Here is a 17422-nt window from a genome sequence, read left to right as displayed (position 1 = left end):
AAGTTCATTTTCACATTTTGTCACAGAATCTTGAGTTCTGGACTTTGACTAGACCAGGGGTGTGCACTCCTGGTCCTCGAGTGCTGCTGTCCTGCAGCTCCCGTGTCTCCCTGTTGAATCGCCTCCTAAATGCAGTCAAGTTCTCCAGAGTCCTGCTAATGACCTCATTATTTGACCTCATTATTTGACCTCATTATTTGACTCAGGAGTGTTGAAATGGAGACGCATCTAAAAGTTGCAGGAGACCCTGCAGGTCTGGAGTTGCCCATCCCTGGACTAGACCATTCTAAGACATGGAACCGTGGCTGCATGGTCAGGGTGGTTGAACCTCCAGCCAGTCGTAGGTTTTCTTCCAGGATTTACCTGGATTCAGCTCCATCAGCCCACAGCATAATGCTGCCACCACCATGATGGTTGAGGGACGTGCAGGAACCTCAATCTACGCTGGTTGTAAACTCATAATAGGACTTTCAGTTTCTTGTTGCCTCTAAAAGTCTAAAGGTCAACATTAGTTTACAAATCACTGAACAGTTTGGCAAAGATCTGCTGTTGTTGTATCAACCTTCCAGACTCTCAGGTTCTGGTTCTGGTTCTGGTTCTGGTTCTGCTCTGCATCCCCAGAACCAGAACCAAGAGAGGAGAAGCAGCTTTCAGCATCTATGCACCAAAAATCTGGAACAAACTTCCAGAAAACTGTAAAGCAGCAGAAACCCTGACTTCCTTTAAAAACACACCTGTATAGAGTTTTATTTGAAATTTAATATGGAACAATGTATTGTTGATTCCATGATGCATGACTTTGTGTTTATGATGTAAAGCACTTTGAAATGCCTTGCTGCTGAAATGTGCTATACAATAACATTTGACTGATTAATCAAAATGAACCAGTCCTGAAAAACTGACAACTGCAAAGGTAGGAGGGTGTGAATACTTTTGTGAGGCTTTGTATAAATAACAACTTTCTCTCATTAAATCTTTGTATTTTTGTTGGAGTAAATCTTGAGGTTAAGAGGCTTTTAGTTGGTGCTGGATGAGCTTTTAAGCTGTCGTTGTGCTGCGTGTTGCTGCAGCTCTTTGGGCCGTCTCCGCTGAGGTTCGGTTCCACTTCGTTTATGACCCGATGAGCTGGAGCGCCGCTCAGAGCTACTGCAGGAAAACCTACACAGACCTGGTGACTGTGGACAGCGCCCAGATCGTCACGACCCTCAGGAACACGGTCGACTCGAACAAAATGGCCGCCATAACTGACGTAAACACACTTCTCTATCTCAGCTTCAGTCCTTTGAGTCTAACCTGCAGTAAAGTGTGAAATGGTTGTTGCTTCCTCTCTGCTGAACCTCTGGGTCTGAACTCTTCCTAATCCAGCAGCTACACCTGACCTGACATGCAGCTTCATAACAAACAAATCTTTGTGGTTCCTTTAACTCTCTGCTTCCTCTGCTGCCTTCCAGGATCTATTTCCATAAAGTTTGCAAAGTTAATCACTTGTCATTCTGACTCAGTGGAGGTGTTGACTCAGGGTATCGCTGTCAGGAATGAATGCAAATCTCTTTATGTAAGTAGGACCGACTGACACACCATCAGATTCAGCCTGAAAACCTTCGTCTCCTCATTGAGGCGCCGTGGAGCTTTTCTCCACTATGTTCAGGCGTCTGGACCATCGCAGTCTGTCGGAGTACCCAGAGAGAACCATCTCATGCACAGGGAGAACATGCAAGGAAGGGATGGTTGGATTCTAACCCTAGACCTTCCTACTGCAAGGCAGCAATGCTCTACTGAATGCATTTCTTCTCAGCCGCAGAATTAAAGAATAAAGTTTCCTCTCAGATTTGAATACTTTGTAAAAATAAACAGATTTTTTAGAATAGATATTGTGAAGTGAGGGCAGCACAAACTGTGACATCATTGTTGTCTGTCTGTTGACTGAAAACCCAGACTGAGCAGGAAGGAAACGGCCAGGCTCACTGAACCCCAGGTCAGATTATAAATACACAACGACAAGCAAATGGTGCAACCAACCTTCAGACTGCTGACAAGAGTCATACGTCTTTGCATGTAGTTAATATCAACTTTTCAGCTGTAGATTGTCAAATATTCATCATAATAACTGAACCAATCAATGGTTTCAGCCGTTGGTGCTAAAGCAGCTGCTGTTGGTTGCAGGCCTGGATTGGTTTGTATGATGATGTGGGCAGCTGGAGGTGGTCCCTGTCAGACGAAGCTTTCTACCAAAACTCTGAGGCTCTCTACAGAAACTGGCCGTCCAAACAACCGGACAACGCCTGGGACGGAGAGGCCTGCCTGGAGATGCTTGAAAACGGAGACTGGAACGATATTGGCTGTGATGTTCAGCGTAAACCGATCTGCTCTACTGTCAGCGGTGAGCTGCTTATTTTACTTTCATTTAACTTTTTCTGTTGTCATGTTTCTCAAAGTACAGCAATGCAACACTTTGTAATTCAAATGTTTTTGAAATTTTCCACCCGGGTTTATAATAGCTGAATAAAATGTTTTGGGAAAACAAAAAAAGGTCAACAGCAAAAGTTGAGGCTTATTATGTTTTATATCTAAAGAGAATATGCTACCAGTTCCTCTCTGCAGAGGTTTCAATTCTTCTGCAAAAAGAATAAAAGTTTAGCAGTTTTTCTTGGATGCAGATGAACTAATATGAGCCAAAACATCAGAAGCCTGAGGAGTTACTGTCTGCAGACTGCAGTTTAAACATCAGAATACAACATCTCCACCATCAGCCCCTCTCTGTGTTCAGGGCTAACGGCGACCTTCACAGTCATCAACACCTTGATGAACTGGACTCAGGCTCAGAGTTACTGCAGAACCCACCACACTGACTTGGCCAGTGTGAGACATTCAGCTGACAATGACAACCTAAAGGCAGCCAAACCTGCAAAGGAAGCCGTCTGGCTCGGGCTCTTCAGAGACCAGTGGAAGTGGTCCAGCGGATCCCTTCTCACATATCCGTACTGGAACGCTGGAGAACCCAACGGTCCACTGGAGAACTGTGCAGCAATGGACTTCACCAACTCCGGACACTGGGTGGACTGGGAATGTCACCTGACTAAACCTTTCATCTGCTACTACGGTCAGCTGATCGATAAAAGTTGATGATCACAGATGGAGGCAGGTCCAAACACATGCTAATGAAACGCTCCGTGTTTCTGCAGAAATCCCGTCCACAAACCATGTGATGAAGGTGAAGCTGGTGGGAAGTTCCTCTGTGGACCTGAAGGACGGCGCTGTGCAGGCAGGCCTGCTGAGACAGGTCCAACACGTCTCACGCTCTCAAGTCTGGCTGCAGGTCTCACCTGTCCTTTATGGGGACATTTCTTGATTTGGTGCTGATTTCAATTCATTTCAGCTCCAGCAGAAGCTGAAGGACCGAGGGGTGACTGCAGGGATCAGACTGAGGTGGATGAAGCAGCCGGACGGAAATGTCTTCTACCAGGAGAAACAGGACGACCAAACTGAAACAGAGTTCAGTGATGGATCAGCAAATAAAATATTACCAATATTTAATGTTTTTAATATAAACAGCCATGGGTTTTGTAGTAAAGCTTATAGTTTAAACTGAATTCACTTTGTTGGAAGCAAATTAAGTGCAAAGGCATCTTTGTTTCATTATAGCCCAGTTTGTCCAACAGTTCATGTTTAATCCAAATATATCTGACATTGTCATGTAACCTGCAGTTGTTGATGGCTTTTCTTTCAAATCTAGATTTAGATCAGTCTGAACTTAAATACAAATGTTGAAAATTTAATAAAAAAAGACAAAAACTTTCATTGTTAGAATACAAAGGAGAAAATAAATGTGAAAATTGTGTAACATTAAAGCAAAATCAGACAGAACCCAACACAAGTGTAAGGTTCACCAAACGTTTTTATTACAAAAGATAATGGTGTAGAGGGCTGAACGGGGTGCGGTCACGCCAGTACGTCAGGAAGGGGGGATGCACAGGGGTCAGCGATCCAGCCGGGGGACAGTAGGGAGGACTTGGAGGCTCAGGGGACAAACAGAGGACAGGGACAAAATCCTCCAACCAGAGGCCGAGTCGTGAAACGATCCAGGGTCATGCATGGGACAGCAATCAGGGAGTAAATATCCACAGTAAATATCCACAGTAAATAGGGAGCAGCACAGTCAATGTGGAGCTGGAAGGCTGAAATCAGGACAAATTGCTTAAAAAAACATTGTGTGTGAGTCATTAATAAAATAGTTTTCCACTTATTCCAATTTATAGCTCAAAGTTTATTTCTGAAAGTAAACTTTACCAGCATTTGGAAATGTTGCTGTAAAAAGCTCTTATTTAAATGTTGAAGACACTTTAAACATCTCCGCTTTAGTCTTTTCAGATAACTTAAAGTGTAAGACGAAACTTCCAAAGAAGTCAAAGCAGTTTTTTTGCCTTCTAGAGACTCTAAATGGTTGGAAGTTCTGCGATCTCCGAGGCCACGTGAACGCATCTTTGTAACGCGTCACGTGGTCGTTCTGTTACTATGGATACAGAGAACCAGCGGTCCTGTTTTAACTGCTTTAGTTAAAGTTTCTGGTTTCAAATCGCTGATTTCTTTGCTTTTTAAACGATTCCGATATGATTTAGATCAGGTGAGTAAATGTTTCTGATGTTTTCTGTAGACTGGCCTGTTTAATTCGCCGACTCGATAATTAATTTGACTGGTTTAAAGTAGTTTTTATGTCGCGGTTCAACCACAGTTAGCAACAGTTAGCAACAGAACAGTTAGCAACAGAACAGTTAGCAACAGTTAGCTCCTTTAGCTTCGGTCTGTTGCATAGCAACGTTCTGTCTGTTGCATAGCAACGTTCAGGGTTTTCATTGTGCTGCTTCTTCCTGCTTTTCACTCTGACCTCATGTCACCTCCAGCCTGTAAAAATCACTATAATAGTTTTTATTAGTTGGTGGAAAATAGCTACAAACATTTATTCAAGACAATTCTTTCAAATGAAATGACTAATGGCTCCTGGATCCAACAACAGCAGATATTCCTGCACAATATAGAAATGTTTGAAACATCACCACAACTAAAATTATCCAGCTTATTTTTATTTATCATGCGATTATTTACTTATTCCAACAAGCTCTCAGGTATTTGTTCATGAAAAGCTTTAAAACGGTTCTTAATTTCACATCTTAGTTCTACTTTCTGTTGATCTCGAATGAAATCCAGGTAAAAACAACAAAGTTCATGGTTGTGAAGAGCAGATTCGCAGACAGAAACAACCTGCTGTGTGTTTTTAATTTATTTTAAAAGTGAAAGATTTTCTTCAGGTTTTTACAAACGCAGCGTAAAACCATGTTTACTGTTCCAGAGGAAAATGAAGGGCTCTGGGAGGTTCGTGTTTGACGATGAATTTCAAGAGATGGAGAAGAAGTTGGCCTTGTGCGAGGAAGAGGAGGAAGAGGAGGAGGAGGATGTGAGCATCGATCTGCTCATGTGAGCAACTCCAGCAGTAACAGCCTGCAGGCAGCTGAGGAGGGCAGAAATAGTGAACAGAACAGGTTTATTCCTGAAGCTGCAGACGATGTTCAGGGTTACAGACAACAGCCCTGAAATAACCAGAGAAACCTGCTGCAGCTTTTCTTTAGCTTTTATCCAAGTGTCAAATTTTCAATCAGTCTGTTTATTCACTCAATTTAACAAATTAATTCACTTTAATTAACAAACTATCTTAAAAAGGGAGCAGGAAGAAGTAAAATCTCGTATCATCTTTTCTCTTTCTGAATAATTACAAACTTAATGTCCAGGGCTCTATACATTAGATTAATATGAGCTGAAAGCAGCATGACTTTCTCCTCCTTAACTCAAATGTGTTTTTGACTTAATCGTTTTTGTCTGATAAAATGTTCTGAACTGATTTTTCCATAATTTTGCTGAAAAGCACATCTATTTCAAAGCAGTACCCATAGTTTTACTTTTGACATTATACTTTCAAACTGTTACTTCTGTCACTTTAACTTTCGTGAAAGAATTGCCAATCATCTCTTTAAAATGACTAATAGCATTTTGAATGAACCGAGTCCCTCAGAATCTGATTGAAGATAAATTTCTTAATCTAAAGACGACAAGATTAGAAACTCTGCATTGTTCCCTCTGTCAAAAACTGAAAGCATTTTCTGAGGTGAGTGAGTGTCGCCCCCTGCTGTCCATCTGCAGCCCTGAACCCTACAAGAGCAACTCTCAGAAGGAGGAGCACCTGCTGGAGATGGCAGAAAACTTCCAGCGTCAGTATTTGCTGCTGCATCCTGACCGTACGCCTCTGCTGCTCTACCCGGTCAATGAGTATGGAGTCAGGGTAACAGCCGCTCCCCAATTAAAATCTGCTTCCACCATTAAACCCTCTGAGCCCCAGAACTGTCTCTGTCCTGTCCCGTCCAGAAGTTTGTGTCCACCACTCTCCGTCCCACAGAGACCGGCCTGTGGGAGCTCCAGAGCTGGCAGGAGTGTTCCTCACTGGTGGCCGACTTCCTGTCCCTGCAGCTACTGGAGCCGCCCACGCAGGTGGTCAGTATGGCAACACACACTCACTCACACACACAGAGAGACACACGCACACACACTCACGCACTCACACACAGAGACACACACACACACACAGAGACACACACACAGAGACACACACACACACACACACACACACACACACACACACACACACGCCTGGTAAAGATAAGTGGGCCAGTTAAGTGTCTTGTGGACAGGCTAAATGTCCCCCATGTTCCTCGTTAAGCTCTCTGTTTAAGGATCTGTCTGACTTCTGACCCGTTAATCAGAGCGTTAGATCAGGACCACGCGTCCATGTCCTCAGAGTGTGTGACCGTCCTGCTGTGGACCGGGCCCTGCAGCCCGGCCAGCTGTTCTCCCCCACAGCGGTGCTGCGCAGCCAGAAGGCCACCAGCTTTGAGTCGTCCACCCTGCTCTGCAGCCTGCTGCTGGGCCTCAACTACGACTGCTACGTCGTCAGCGGCTACGCTGCCAGGGAGATGTGTCTGATGGACCTCAGCCTGCAGCAGTGCCCCCTGCTGGACACCAAGGCTAAGGCAGGTCTGCCTCACACACGCCTCTCAGACTTCAAGGTTTCTGAGTGGATTTGTGTCTCCAGGGCGACCAGGACGAAACCTCGGACCACACGCAGAAGAAGTACGGACTAAAGTGTTCGATGGAGCTGAGGAGCCGTTTCCTGTTAGATCAGGAGAAGAGGAAGCTGGACGCCGAGGCTGCTGCGATTCTGGAGAAGGAGCTACAGGAGGTAAAATGTTCCAGCTCACCTCAGAACCAGATAACTAAAGCTTCAACCTGTGGAATCTCATAGTGTGAACAGATGCCAGAAAAACAAATAATAATTAATAATAAAATTGATCAGCGCGAGCAGAAATCTGTCCCATCAGATGTTCAGGTTTAACATTATTCTACAGGACTGACCGGTTCCCCAGAGGGTCCAGATCATCCTGCTCCCGCAGCAGACAGGCAGACACATTTCACAGAGGCTCAGGACCCTCACCTTAGTGCTGCCAATCACTCCCCAGTGTGGCGCTGCTCTGCTACACTGCAGCTAGTACAGCATGTAATGAATGCTAAGGCTTGTTAGCCTGGCCACCGATGACGGCCGATAAACAGTTTTCCTATAAAGGTGAATGGTTTCTCCGCCACTAGCACGTTTAGTATAAGGTTGATTGGCAGCGCTAAGCCCCTCCTCCTGGCTCTGATTGGTTGTTTTTGGTGCATTTCCTCAGATGGCAGGAGCAGCTCAGGATTAAGGTGGAGGAGAGTGATCATTTCACAGATTATCTGTGTCATAACAAACTGTTACAACATGGTGACAGATGGCAATAAAAGTTGTGTACTGCACCTTTAAATACAAAACAGTTTTTGCTTACCTACTGCTCTGTTATTCTCTCAGCATATGGGCTTTTTTGCATTTGTATACTCCAGTCAATTAATTCATTAGTGAATTAGTTGACAATTATTTGAATAATTTACTAAGCACAATTAATTGCAATTAATGTGATTAATCGATTGGTTCCTGGTCCAGTCCTTCTGTCTGTCCATTTACCTCATCATCCTGGTTTCTGTTTCCATGAGCAGGAAAAGAGCATGCATCTTCCAGATCCCCTGTTTGGTTTCCGGGTCCACTGCTGGGTTCTGGTTCTGTCGGGCCGGCGCAGCATCGAGGAGAACTTCTTCATCGACCCTCTGACCGGCTGCAGCTATCCGACCGTACACGACAGCTTCCACGGCATCGAGAGCGTGTGGAACCCCTTCAACTACTATGTCAACCGGCAGATCTGCCACGCCGGCTGCAAGGTGTGTCCACCCAGCACCAGTCAGAACCGGTCCAGATCACCCCCCAGTACTATTGCCAGACTCCCTCTGCTGTGAGCAGGACATAAACTTTGACCTGGAGGACTCGAGCCAGTGGGAGCCCATCTTCCATGACGGCGTCAGCCAGCAGCAGCTGATCCAGGCCGTCCACCGCAGGGCGGAGTACCGCTTCATCGGACGACTCACCAGCGAGCTGGAGGTCAGAACTCCACCTGTCTGTCTGAGAAGTGCAGTAATCCTCTTACTTTTCTGCTAATTTTCAAAAGTAATTAGTTACTTTAATATTCACTTTATTTAATTGCATTTCAAATATGATGCACCACCTGAATAATGGTATAATTCACCCATAAGCCTAATTCCATTTCTTCTGCATATTCTGTCATATAAAACTTAATCAAATGAAAACTTCTCTTTCTAAAACTTTTTTTGTTGTTTTAAATTTATGCATATTGTAAAATTCAATTCAAATTGAAATTAAGTACATCATTGATCCCAAAAACAGACTCCTCATTTGAAGAAGTTTGTTGAGTATTTATGCCTGTTCCCTTCACATCCCTCTCAGTCTGGAGGGAGGCAAGTGAAGCCTGGTGGCCTGCCAGGCTTAAAACCCTGATTGCTCCTGGAATGAAGTAATCAGATTACAGTGACGCGATACTTCACCGTTCATCCATTAATTGTGAATTGTTATCTTGAAGGAAGATTTTCCCAAGAAGTTTTTTCTGATGAGATCTTGGGTCAGCAGGATCGGCATCACAAGGGAAGGTGAAACCGTAAAGCAGGTTGTTGACCTTCCCCTGTCCTGTGAGACGTCCAACACCTGTCCCTCTGTCCCCCAGTCCTGCAGACGAGGTTTCCTGGAGGGAAGAAGGAGACCCGCTACAGAAAAGCATTGCTGGAGAGGTTTTCATCCACCGTGACCGACGACGGCCTCATCTCCAGATTAACGACGTACCAAGACCTGAGATGTGAGACTCCATCCCAAACGGTTCACTTTGTCCCTCCCGCCATCGTCTCTGATCCTGTGTCTGTTTACGTTAAAGGCACAAAGGTCGCCGGGGTCAAAGAGTGGTACAAGTACAGGAGTGATGGGCTGGAGGAGAAAGAGTTCAACCACTTGGACAACTCCACCACTGAGCGCTTCAAATCCGGGAGAGCTTTCGACCTTTTATGTGAGCCGAGCCACAGCTGAACCTGGCTGCTTGTTTAAACTGCCAAAAAAACAATATCCTGGTGAAAACCAAGCAGGACAGCAGAGCAGAGGACACAAAAAAATTCAATTAAAAGTATCCATCCAAGAAATTACTCAAGTAAATGTAATTGAGTAAATGTAGCTGGTTACCACTGAAGTGTGAGCCAGAAGCTCCTGAAGGTTTCCTTTAGCACGTGATGTTCTGCTCTTTCATCGTTGTTACAATCTATTTAAAATCTTCCTGAATAGGTGAAGATGCTGCCTGGTGCGTCCTAATTTAATCACGTAACTGATTGTCGGTGTCTGTCGCTCTGGTCAGTTCACGCCTGGAAGCCAGTGGAATCTGGGACGGAGCGAGAGATGAGTTCTACCGCCCCGAACAGGACGGCCTGGAGCGGATTGTGGTGTCGCCACAAGAAATAAAGGAATCCTTCAAGTGCCGAGACGACTTCCTGTACTTGAGACACATTTTTTCCGTGAGGGCGGGATGACTTCCCCTCCGCATTCTGCAGAGAACGGCCATGAGCCCACCCTGGAGAATCTCAATGTGCTGGTAAGAGGTAAACTGGTGCTGGACAACATGACGCTTTAAATAGATCTTAAAACTGACGACCCAACGGTGGGGAGCGCCACACGTTTCCATGGTTTTATGCCCTGGCTCTTGTTCTTTTGTGCGTTTCAGAAAGTGGTGGAGCGTTTCCATAGGAACCCCTCCAAACGGGCCAACGATGACGTGGCCCAGCGGGTCTTCATTGTGCCGGAGTTGGAGACGGAGCTGATCTATCACCTCATGGATCACCGCACTATCCCTTCCAGGAGGAGCCTCAAGAGAATAGAAGATGATGAGCCAATCACAGACAGCATGTTCTCCATCTTCTTGGTATGACTGAATCGTTTCTCACACCTCTTCCTGTCACACAAACAGATGTTTATGAGCAAACATGGTGGACTGACTGATGAAAACAGTTGTTTTATTGTTTTATTAGTGAATCTGTGTGTGTGTTCAGGTGGACCAGGCTGAGGAGCCTCCTGGGCCCCTGACCTGGTACAGGTTGGTGAAGCACCTGATAAGGGAAGAGAAACATCGCTCTCCAAATCAAAGCGTCTGTGGTGGAGGTGATTCCACATCAGATCTTCTATCCGTAATGTTTTCCTTGCTACGTGTAGAAGAGACTGGGCGCTTCAAAGTCCACAGAAAAACTCAGACTGGTGATTAGTACCATGGTGTGATGATGATGAATCTGACTAGTATAAAGTTAGTCTGTGCAGCTGGTAGAGAAGCCTCTCAGAAACATCCTTTCTCTCTTTACTTCTTTAAATATGAAGCTAATTCTTGTCAGTAGGATTTCTCTGCTGTCTTTGGTAAAAGGCCATGACCGTTTCTCCCGCTATCAGTAGACATGCGAATTTGTTTTAGCTATACTTACCCACAATGCCCTGCACTGCAGTCCACTTCCTGCATACATTCAAACCAGAGTTTGAATGTATGTGTGGTCCGTCCGAACCAGACGGACGTTTGTAGAGTTGGTCTGGGCTTGAGTCCATATTCTCACCTCCCCGACCGAACCGGACCTTCTGAGAAAACGGACTGGAGTTGGATTCAAGCGGACCAAGCAAGCCTGGTGTGAACACACCCTAAGTGAACATTGTTTAGTTGATTGGTTAAAAGATTGAGATTGTTCAACTAAAGTAAGATTCATAGAAATAACTCAGACAGATCGGCCATCTTGCTGCTACAGCTGCATAGCGCCGCTGCTAACGACACAGCCGTGGATCCTCAGACTGTCGTAGGAACTTGTGCCAGTTTTATTGTGAATGATGTGAAGCCGACGGCATGAATCTGAAATCTATCTCCTCCAGCCGACGAGCTGCTCTGGTCTGATGTTTGCCCTACGTTGAAGTTCAGTAAAGCTCTGAGAGTTTTAGATTGATTCTGACTTTACCTGATGTGAGCAGATGGAGACCATCGTGGAATGCAGGAAGCAGGAGGAGAAGCAGGTGGAGGTGTTCTCCTCCCCACTGGAGGAGGTCATGGCCTGCAGGAGAAATGGGAGGAGGTAGGGGAGAAATCCACCCAGACAGCAGGTCAGTCCTGTTCGTGACGCCATGAGTGATTCATGTCTGCTGCTGCAGGAGCTCACGTCCAAAGAGGAGGTCCTCATCCTCCATCGGCAGGGAATGGACGTCATGGTGCCGTACCTGGCCCGGCTCGGGAACTCAGAGTCTCTCACTCGAGAGGAGGCCACCTCCTTCTGCCTCGGCTGCTCAAAAGCATTCAGAGAAAAACTGGAGGAGCATACCGACTTCCTGCAGAGGAACTTGGAAATGGTGCGGCAGCGCTCCACCGGCAGGCCAACACCTGGCTGTTAAAAACACTTCATTTATACTAAAACACTGCAGCAAAGCTCCTCCATCCATGTGTGTTCAGGTGATCGAGAGCCAAGCAGAGGAGAATGACAACATGAGACACCCGCATGACCCCACCATGAGCGAGGAGGAGGCGGAGCTCGCCTGTCACCAGTGCTGGGATAAAAAGTTTCACATATCTGCTGCCCAGAGACGCCTGGACAGGTAAACACCCACATACCGTTTCAACTGGAGCCAACCTTTAGTGGAATCATTTCAGGCAAACTGAAATGATTCTACCAAAGTGGGTGGAGCCAATTGACACTGAGGCGTGGCCAGGTGTTGGGATGAGCAGAGAGGGTTAAGCTGAGGGAGACGTTTCAGATCCTCTCATAACGTAAAGCGCCGGTCGCTGTGCAGTGAAGCCCCTCCCACTTCCTACGTACTGCAGACAGCAGTAACCTGGCAATTCCTGTAGAGTGATGCATCACACTCCATAAAACATCTTTAAAGTTTGTGGATTAACCATAAAAAATCATCACAGCATAAAAAAAAAAGCTGAAATCAACAAGATAAAAACTGCAGAGTTTGGGAACGCTTGGACCAGAGTGGCTGTAGGAGCCTGCTGAGCCGTGTGTGTGTGTGTGTGTGTGTGTGTGTGTGTGTGTGTGTGTGTGTGTGTGTGTGTGTGTGTGTGTGTGTGTGTGTGTGTGTGTGTGTGTGTGTGTGTGTGTGTGTGTTTTACAGGCACAAGGAGAGACTAGAGGAAAAACATGAAGCTTTCATGGTGAAGCTGCGGCAGAACTCTCTGCTCGCCTCTCACTTCAGCCAGTGAACGCAGCAGCAGCCGTTCATTCCACCCACCAGGAGTTTCTACTGTGTCCTTTTCTGTACTGATCCATGATGACGCTCTAAAACCGCCGTGTATCAATCAGACGAGTGGAATTAATAATTTGGACTTTGATGTTTCTGTAATTGCAGCGTCTAGAAAATCCAGAATGTGATTTTTTTCCATTGCTGATTCATTTGATCTGGAATAAAAGCAGAACTAAATTCGTTGTCTGTTCTTCTCCTTAAAGCAGCTCAAACTCAGCGACACCGACGAGATAAATAAACAGCATAATAGATGGATTTAGATTTAGACTTGAACTAGGCCGTTCTAACCCATTGAACAGCTTTGATCTAAACTAGTGATGCACTGATATGACAACTTTAGGCCAATGACAGACTTAACATTGCTGCTATGACCAATAAGCGACAAGTACTGATATTATGTATTACATGTATTTTCCTGCCCTTTTGAAACAGCATCACTGTCACATGACCAACAAGATGGAAATAAATATGGACAGTTCTTGGTACTGCTAGCCAAGTACTGTCCATGCTAGCTCCTAGCTAACATTTTAGCTAACAGTGCTAAAATGTTAGCAGCGTTAACCTTGCTAACCTTTTGGCTAACACTAAACCAGTAGATCAAAGTGGCATTTCGGTGAAGCTAATGCTAACGCCAATGCAAACTATATTTTGCTCTAGAGAGGGTGGGAGGCATGTCTTGGTTTTTAATTTAACTTTATTTCACTGAAACTTTGCAAAGTTCCTTCACCATTTAATGGTTTTAGGGGAAGCTTGTTACTAATCGTTTACAAAGTTAGTAAAAATGATAAAGTGCAAAGCTAAAACAAAATTTAAAATAGCTTCGCTAAATATTTGCGCAATATTTATCTTTTAATGAACTGAGCATCTTCCCCATCCTTCCTGGATGAAAGCATCCCCACAGCATGATGCTACCACCACCATGGCTCAAGGTAGGGGTGTTTTTTCTACCGCACATAGTTTATTATTTCGGGCAGGAAGTTTCTGTTTTGGTATCATTTGCATAGAGCATCTCCTGTGGTTTCTGTCCCCTACATGCATCTGGTATTTGTGCCAATCAGGACCAGCTCTTTATCCCTCCTGGTGTTCAGACTCTGCAGGCTCACAGCGTCTAATACGGGACAGCTGAGTTTCCATGCTGGCGCATGCGCTGTGCATCCGTCGGAGTATGAGGAGCAGCTGAGGAGCAGATCCGGAGGTAAACAGGCGCTCTGTCGCTGCTTTTCATTAAGAATGTCGACTCTTCGGCAGGTTGGATGCTCTCTGAAAGCTTCTGCTCCAGCAGCAGCGGCTCACAGTCGCAGCTCAGGCTGTTATTCAGACTGAGCTGCTTCTTCTCAGCTGAGGCTAACTGTTAGCTCATCTATTCAAAGTCAATGGAGATTCAGTCCGTTGAGCTGCTCGGCTCTCATGCTAACTTCACCCGTTTGCTTTGAAACGTCGTGGGAATTGAGTAGCGTGTGTTTGTGAGTGACTGTGAGCCGGGCCGCGGCGCTGCTCGCTGCAGTTTGACGCTAACAACAACAGATAGCATTAGCTTTTAGCTGCTGTCAAACATCTGAGGGTCTGGGAGGCGGGTCTTGTTCTCCGCTGACAGCTCGGTGAGCCAATCAGCGTCCGAGGCTCGGAGGCGTGCCTTTGTTTTTCAATTGTATTCACTTTCAATTTCTTCTCTGCCTTCTTCTACATATTAATTATGAACACATTTTATATAAAAAGTGTTTTCAGAAACGGAGAAACAAAAGGATGAAATGTTGGGCGGGGTTTGATGTGTGTAACTCAGAAAGTTGCTCAACAAACAGCGCCATCTCCTGGACAACTGAGAGAATACAAACACAAACGATCCTGATGTGGAATAAAAAGTTTCAGTTTTTACAGCGGCTCTGTCTTTTTCCGGCAGATGAAGACTCCACCAGACAGGTCAGGAATCACCTTCGAGGTCGGAGCTCAGCTGGAGGCGCGAGATCGACAAAAGAACTGGTCTGCATCACACACACACTCACACACCCAGACACACACATACACACACTTACACATTTACACACATACATACATACACACACCTACACTCAGACACTCACACACTCACACTTACACACACACAGTACCTAGCATGTTTTAACTATCCTAACCTTCCCCTGGTTTCCAGTCAGACTCTTTCCAATGATATAACTTGTTAACTCAAACAAAGTTAGTGAAATAGTAAAATAATGGCTTTGCTGGGCAATTACTGAAAATGATAAAAATGTCTTTTTTCTCTTATGAGAAACAAAGGTAACTTTACAAACAGCAGCCCAAACTAGTGGGTTAGTCTCTGATGTACAGAAGAAAAGTGTCATCAGTTCTGTGCTGATTGAACAATATGATCATGATGTTGAATAGAAAATATTTCTAATTTTTATTCATAATGTTTCCAGGATTGTTTGTGGTTAAATTCACGATTAAGTAAATAATTGGACAGGTCAGTTGATCATTTTGTCGTTCTGCGTCTTTGAATCACCTGAGCGTTGTCTCTTCAGGTACGCTGCCACTATTGAGAAGATCGATTATGACAAGGAGCGGGTTCTGGTCCATTACCGCCAGTGGAGCCGTCGACACAACGAGTGGTTCCACTGGAGCTCGCCGTACCTCCGTCCGCTGGAGCGGGTCAGCCTGAGGAGGCAGGGCCTGACGCCGCCGCAGGCCCAGCCGGTACCAACGCTGCTGTTCATCATGATTAGGATTGTTTTCATAATTGATTATTGCTACAAGAAAAACCTTTAAAATTTAATTTATAATTTGAAAAATCATTTTTTTAAATAACAGATTATGTAAAAATCTGTTATAAAACAAATTTTTATCTGTTTTTATAACAGATAAAAACAGTTTTCATATCTTTGAGAATCTTATCAAGAGATTCTGTTATAATCTCTTTTTAACAGATGATGAAAATCTGTTATAAAAACACATTTTTAAATGAAAAACAGCCTGATTATTTTCTGAATAACAAAGTTTTTAAATTATTTTTAAAAAATTCTTTTCACACGTTTTATAAATATTAAATCTGATCTTGTTGTTATAACATTTGATTATTTTAAAAGTATAAAAAGTGATTTTTTTTTTCATATTGTATTTCATATGATATATTTAGAAATATTTCCATGATTATTTTAAGTATGTTATTTACAGTAAATGTCTGACATGAAGCATCCTTCTTTGCGCCTCGTGAAGCAGGAACCGGAGCGTTTCCTCCATCTTGCCGTGTTTCTGTCAGATCCTCGTCTCAGCTCAGTTTCCATTTTTCTCCTGTTTCCTGTCTCAGGTCTTCGTTTTAGGCTCCAAAGTTCTGGCCTGTTGGACCGACTGCCGCTTCTACCCGGCAAAAATCCTCAAAGTCAACAAAGACGGTGAGACTCAACTTTGACCTTTCAACAGCAGAACATCAGAACATACGGGCCAGATTAAGAGATTTCTTATGAACTATCAGAATAAAGACACCTGGAAAAAGTTGTAAAATTTCTAGAAAAGTCTCTTTAATGAGAGCAAAACGTCGACAGAGAGAGCAGCTGGTCGTTTTGTAAAATAAACCGTCGTTTGTTTCAAACTCCTGCTACTTATAATAATTGGACACTGATATTAAATATCATCCTGATTTGTGAAACTGATCTTAAAATGCTCAACATTGACCTTTAGTGTTTGGATTCTTAAAATGATTACTTCATTTTACTAATATTACAACGTTATTCTTGTACTATTATGAGTTTATTTCTATTATTACATCAATCTTCTTATTTGACGTTTTTCTCATATTATTACAACGTTATTCTTGTAATACTGTAACTTTATCAACATTTTGTTCTCATACTTTAGGACTTTGTTTTCATGATATTATGAGCTTGTTCTCATATCATTACGTCTTTTGTTCTCATCATTTTGACTCGCTGTGATGCGACTTCATTCTCATAATCGGATGTGTTTTCTTTGCCTGGTCCTGATTCCCTGTCATGTCTTTCAACACAGATGTTTCTCTGATGAAAAGCTTGTGTTCACATCTGGTTCTGAATGTGTGAATCTAAAAAAAGAAACATTTTTAACCTTAACTCCAGTTGGACAGCTTTAAGTTTCAGTGATCGGACTAACTCTGCGTTCCCGTCCCAGATTCGTACACGGTGCGGTTCTACGACGGCGTGGTCCAGACGGTGAAGCCGACCAAAATCAAACCCTTCCACGAAGTAAGAACCGCTGCACCTTCCTCACCTTCTTCCAACAGCTCCTCATCTTCACTGATGCTGCTGTCTGGCGCAGAGGTCCAGATCAGAGAGGAGCGCAGTGGGGAGCGAGGGATGGGAGGAGGGCGAGAGTGAGGAAGAGGAGCAGAACCCCAAAGAGGAGGGAGGCCAGGAGACGCAGGAGGAGGAGGAGAAGGAAGGAGGGAAAGAAGAGGAGACTTCAGAGGAGAAGGAAGGAGCTGAGGAAGAGGAGGAGGAGGAGAGGAAGACAGCAGAGTCTTCTTCCTCTCATTCACCAACGAAGAAGAAGACAGAAAACAGTGAGTTAAGATTTGAGCCCTGATGTTTGTCTACAGGTTGAAGGTAAATGTGGTTTGTTTTTCTTGTCTTGCAGACAGAAGTGATGTAGTTCAGAAACAGCCAATCACAGCAGACTCCACCCTGGCAGCAG

The 17422-nt window shown here is 44.4% G+C and overlaps 3 protein-coding genes across 4 annotated transcripts in view; all 3 read left to right on the top strand.

Moving 5' to 3' along the window:
• Nucleotides 1-216: 216 nt before the first annotated feature.
• On the top strand, nucleotides 217-4073 carry LOC129377010 (lymphocyte antigen 75-like). Its single transcript, XM_055056737.1, has 7 exons — nucleotides 217-340; nucleotides 1071-1249; nucleotides 2164-2380; nucleotides 2768-3100; nucleotides 3183-3280; nucleotides 3377-3497; nucleotides 3949-4073. The coding sequence occupies exons 1-7, from the start codon at nucleotides 217-219 to the stop codon at nucleotides 4071-4073; spliced, it is 1197 nt and encodes a 398-aa protein (XP_054912712.1).
• Nucleotides 4074-4525: 452 nt separating this feature from the next.
• On the top strand, nucleotides 4526-12937 carry LOC129377210 (dynein regulatory complex subunit 7-like). The gene is given in 22 exon segments (XM_055057003.1): nucleotides 4526-4621; nucleotides 5345-5469; nucleotides 6190-6328; nucleotides 6412-6537; nucleotides 6879-7073; nucleotides 7136-7282; nucleotides 8119-8337; nucleotides 8417-8554; nucleotides 9051-9117; nucleotides 9192-9320; nucleotides 9396-9524; nucleotides 9864-9905; nucleotides 9908-10009; nucleotides 10012-10097; nucleotides 10227-10424; nucleotides 10552-10625; nucleotides 10627-10660; nucleotides 11501-11582; nucleotides 11585-11601; nucleotides 11678-11872; nucleotides 11973-12115; nucleotides 12638-12937. Coding segments are annotated over 21 exon segments (2469 nt in total). The 5' UTR covers nucleotides 4526-4621; nucleotides 5345-5350; the 3' UTR covers nucleotides 12726-12937.
• Nucleotides 12938-13890: 953 nt separating this feature from the next.
• Nucleotides 13891-17422, top strand: part of LOC129377196 (PHD finger protein 20-like) — an 11710-nt gene continuing 8178 nt past the window's right edge. For both annotated transcript variants that reach the window (XM_055056988.1, XM_055056987.1), the window contains exons 1-7: nucleotides 13891-13961; nucleotides 14664-14743; nucleotides 15283-15454; nucleotides 16065-16149; nucleotides 16901-16974; nucleotides 17048-17291; nucleotides 17366-17422. The exon at nucleotides 17366-17422 is cut by the window's right edge and continues 27 nt beyond it. In XM_055056988.1, the coding sequence (XP_054912963.1) occupies nucleotides 14664-14743; nucleotides 15283-15454; nucleotides 16065-16149; nucleotides 16901-16974; nucleotides 17048-17291; nucleotides 17366-17422 (712 nt within the window). In that variant the 5' untranslated portion in view covers nucleotides 13891-13961. The remainder of the gene's footprint in view (nucleotides 13962-14663; nucleotides 14744-15282; nucleotides 15455-16064; nucleotides 16150-16900; nucleotides 16975-17047; nucleotides 17292-17365) is intronic.

The sequence above is a fragment of the Poeciliopsis prolifica genome, unplaced genomic scaffold (assembly GCF_027474105.1).
Source record: "Poeciliopsis prolifica strain line A6 unplaced genomic scaffold, Auburn_PproV2 SCAFFOLD046, whole genome shotgun sequence".
Taxonomy (NCBI): domain Eukaryota; kingdom Metazoa; phylum Chordata; class Actinopteri; order Cyprinodontiformes; family Poeciliidae; genus Poeciliopsis; species Poeciliopsis prolifica.
Note: the sequence above shows the minus strand (reverse complement) of the source record. Positions and strands in the feature narration are given on the sequence as shown.

Bases quoted from the DNA above. Each gene is read 5' to 3' on its own strand.
- LOC129377010 (XM_055056737.1), top strand. From the start codon at position 217: ATGGAGACGCATCTAAAAGTTGCAGGAGACCCTGCAGGTCTGGAGTTG. The intron at 1,250-2,163 runs GTAAACACACTT...TGTTGGTTGCAG, and splicing joins AAATGGCCGCCATAACTGAC to GCCTGGATTGGTTTGTATGA. The intron at 3,101-3,182 runs GTCAGCTGATCG...GTGTTTCTGCAG, and splicing joins ACCTTTCATCTGCTACTACG to AAATCCCGTCCACAAACCAT.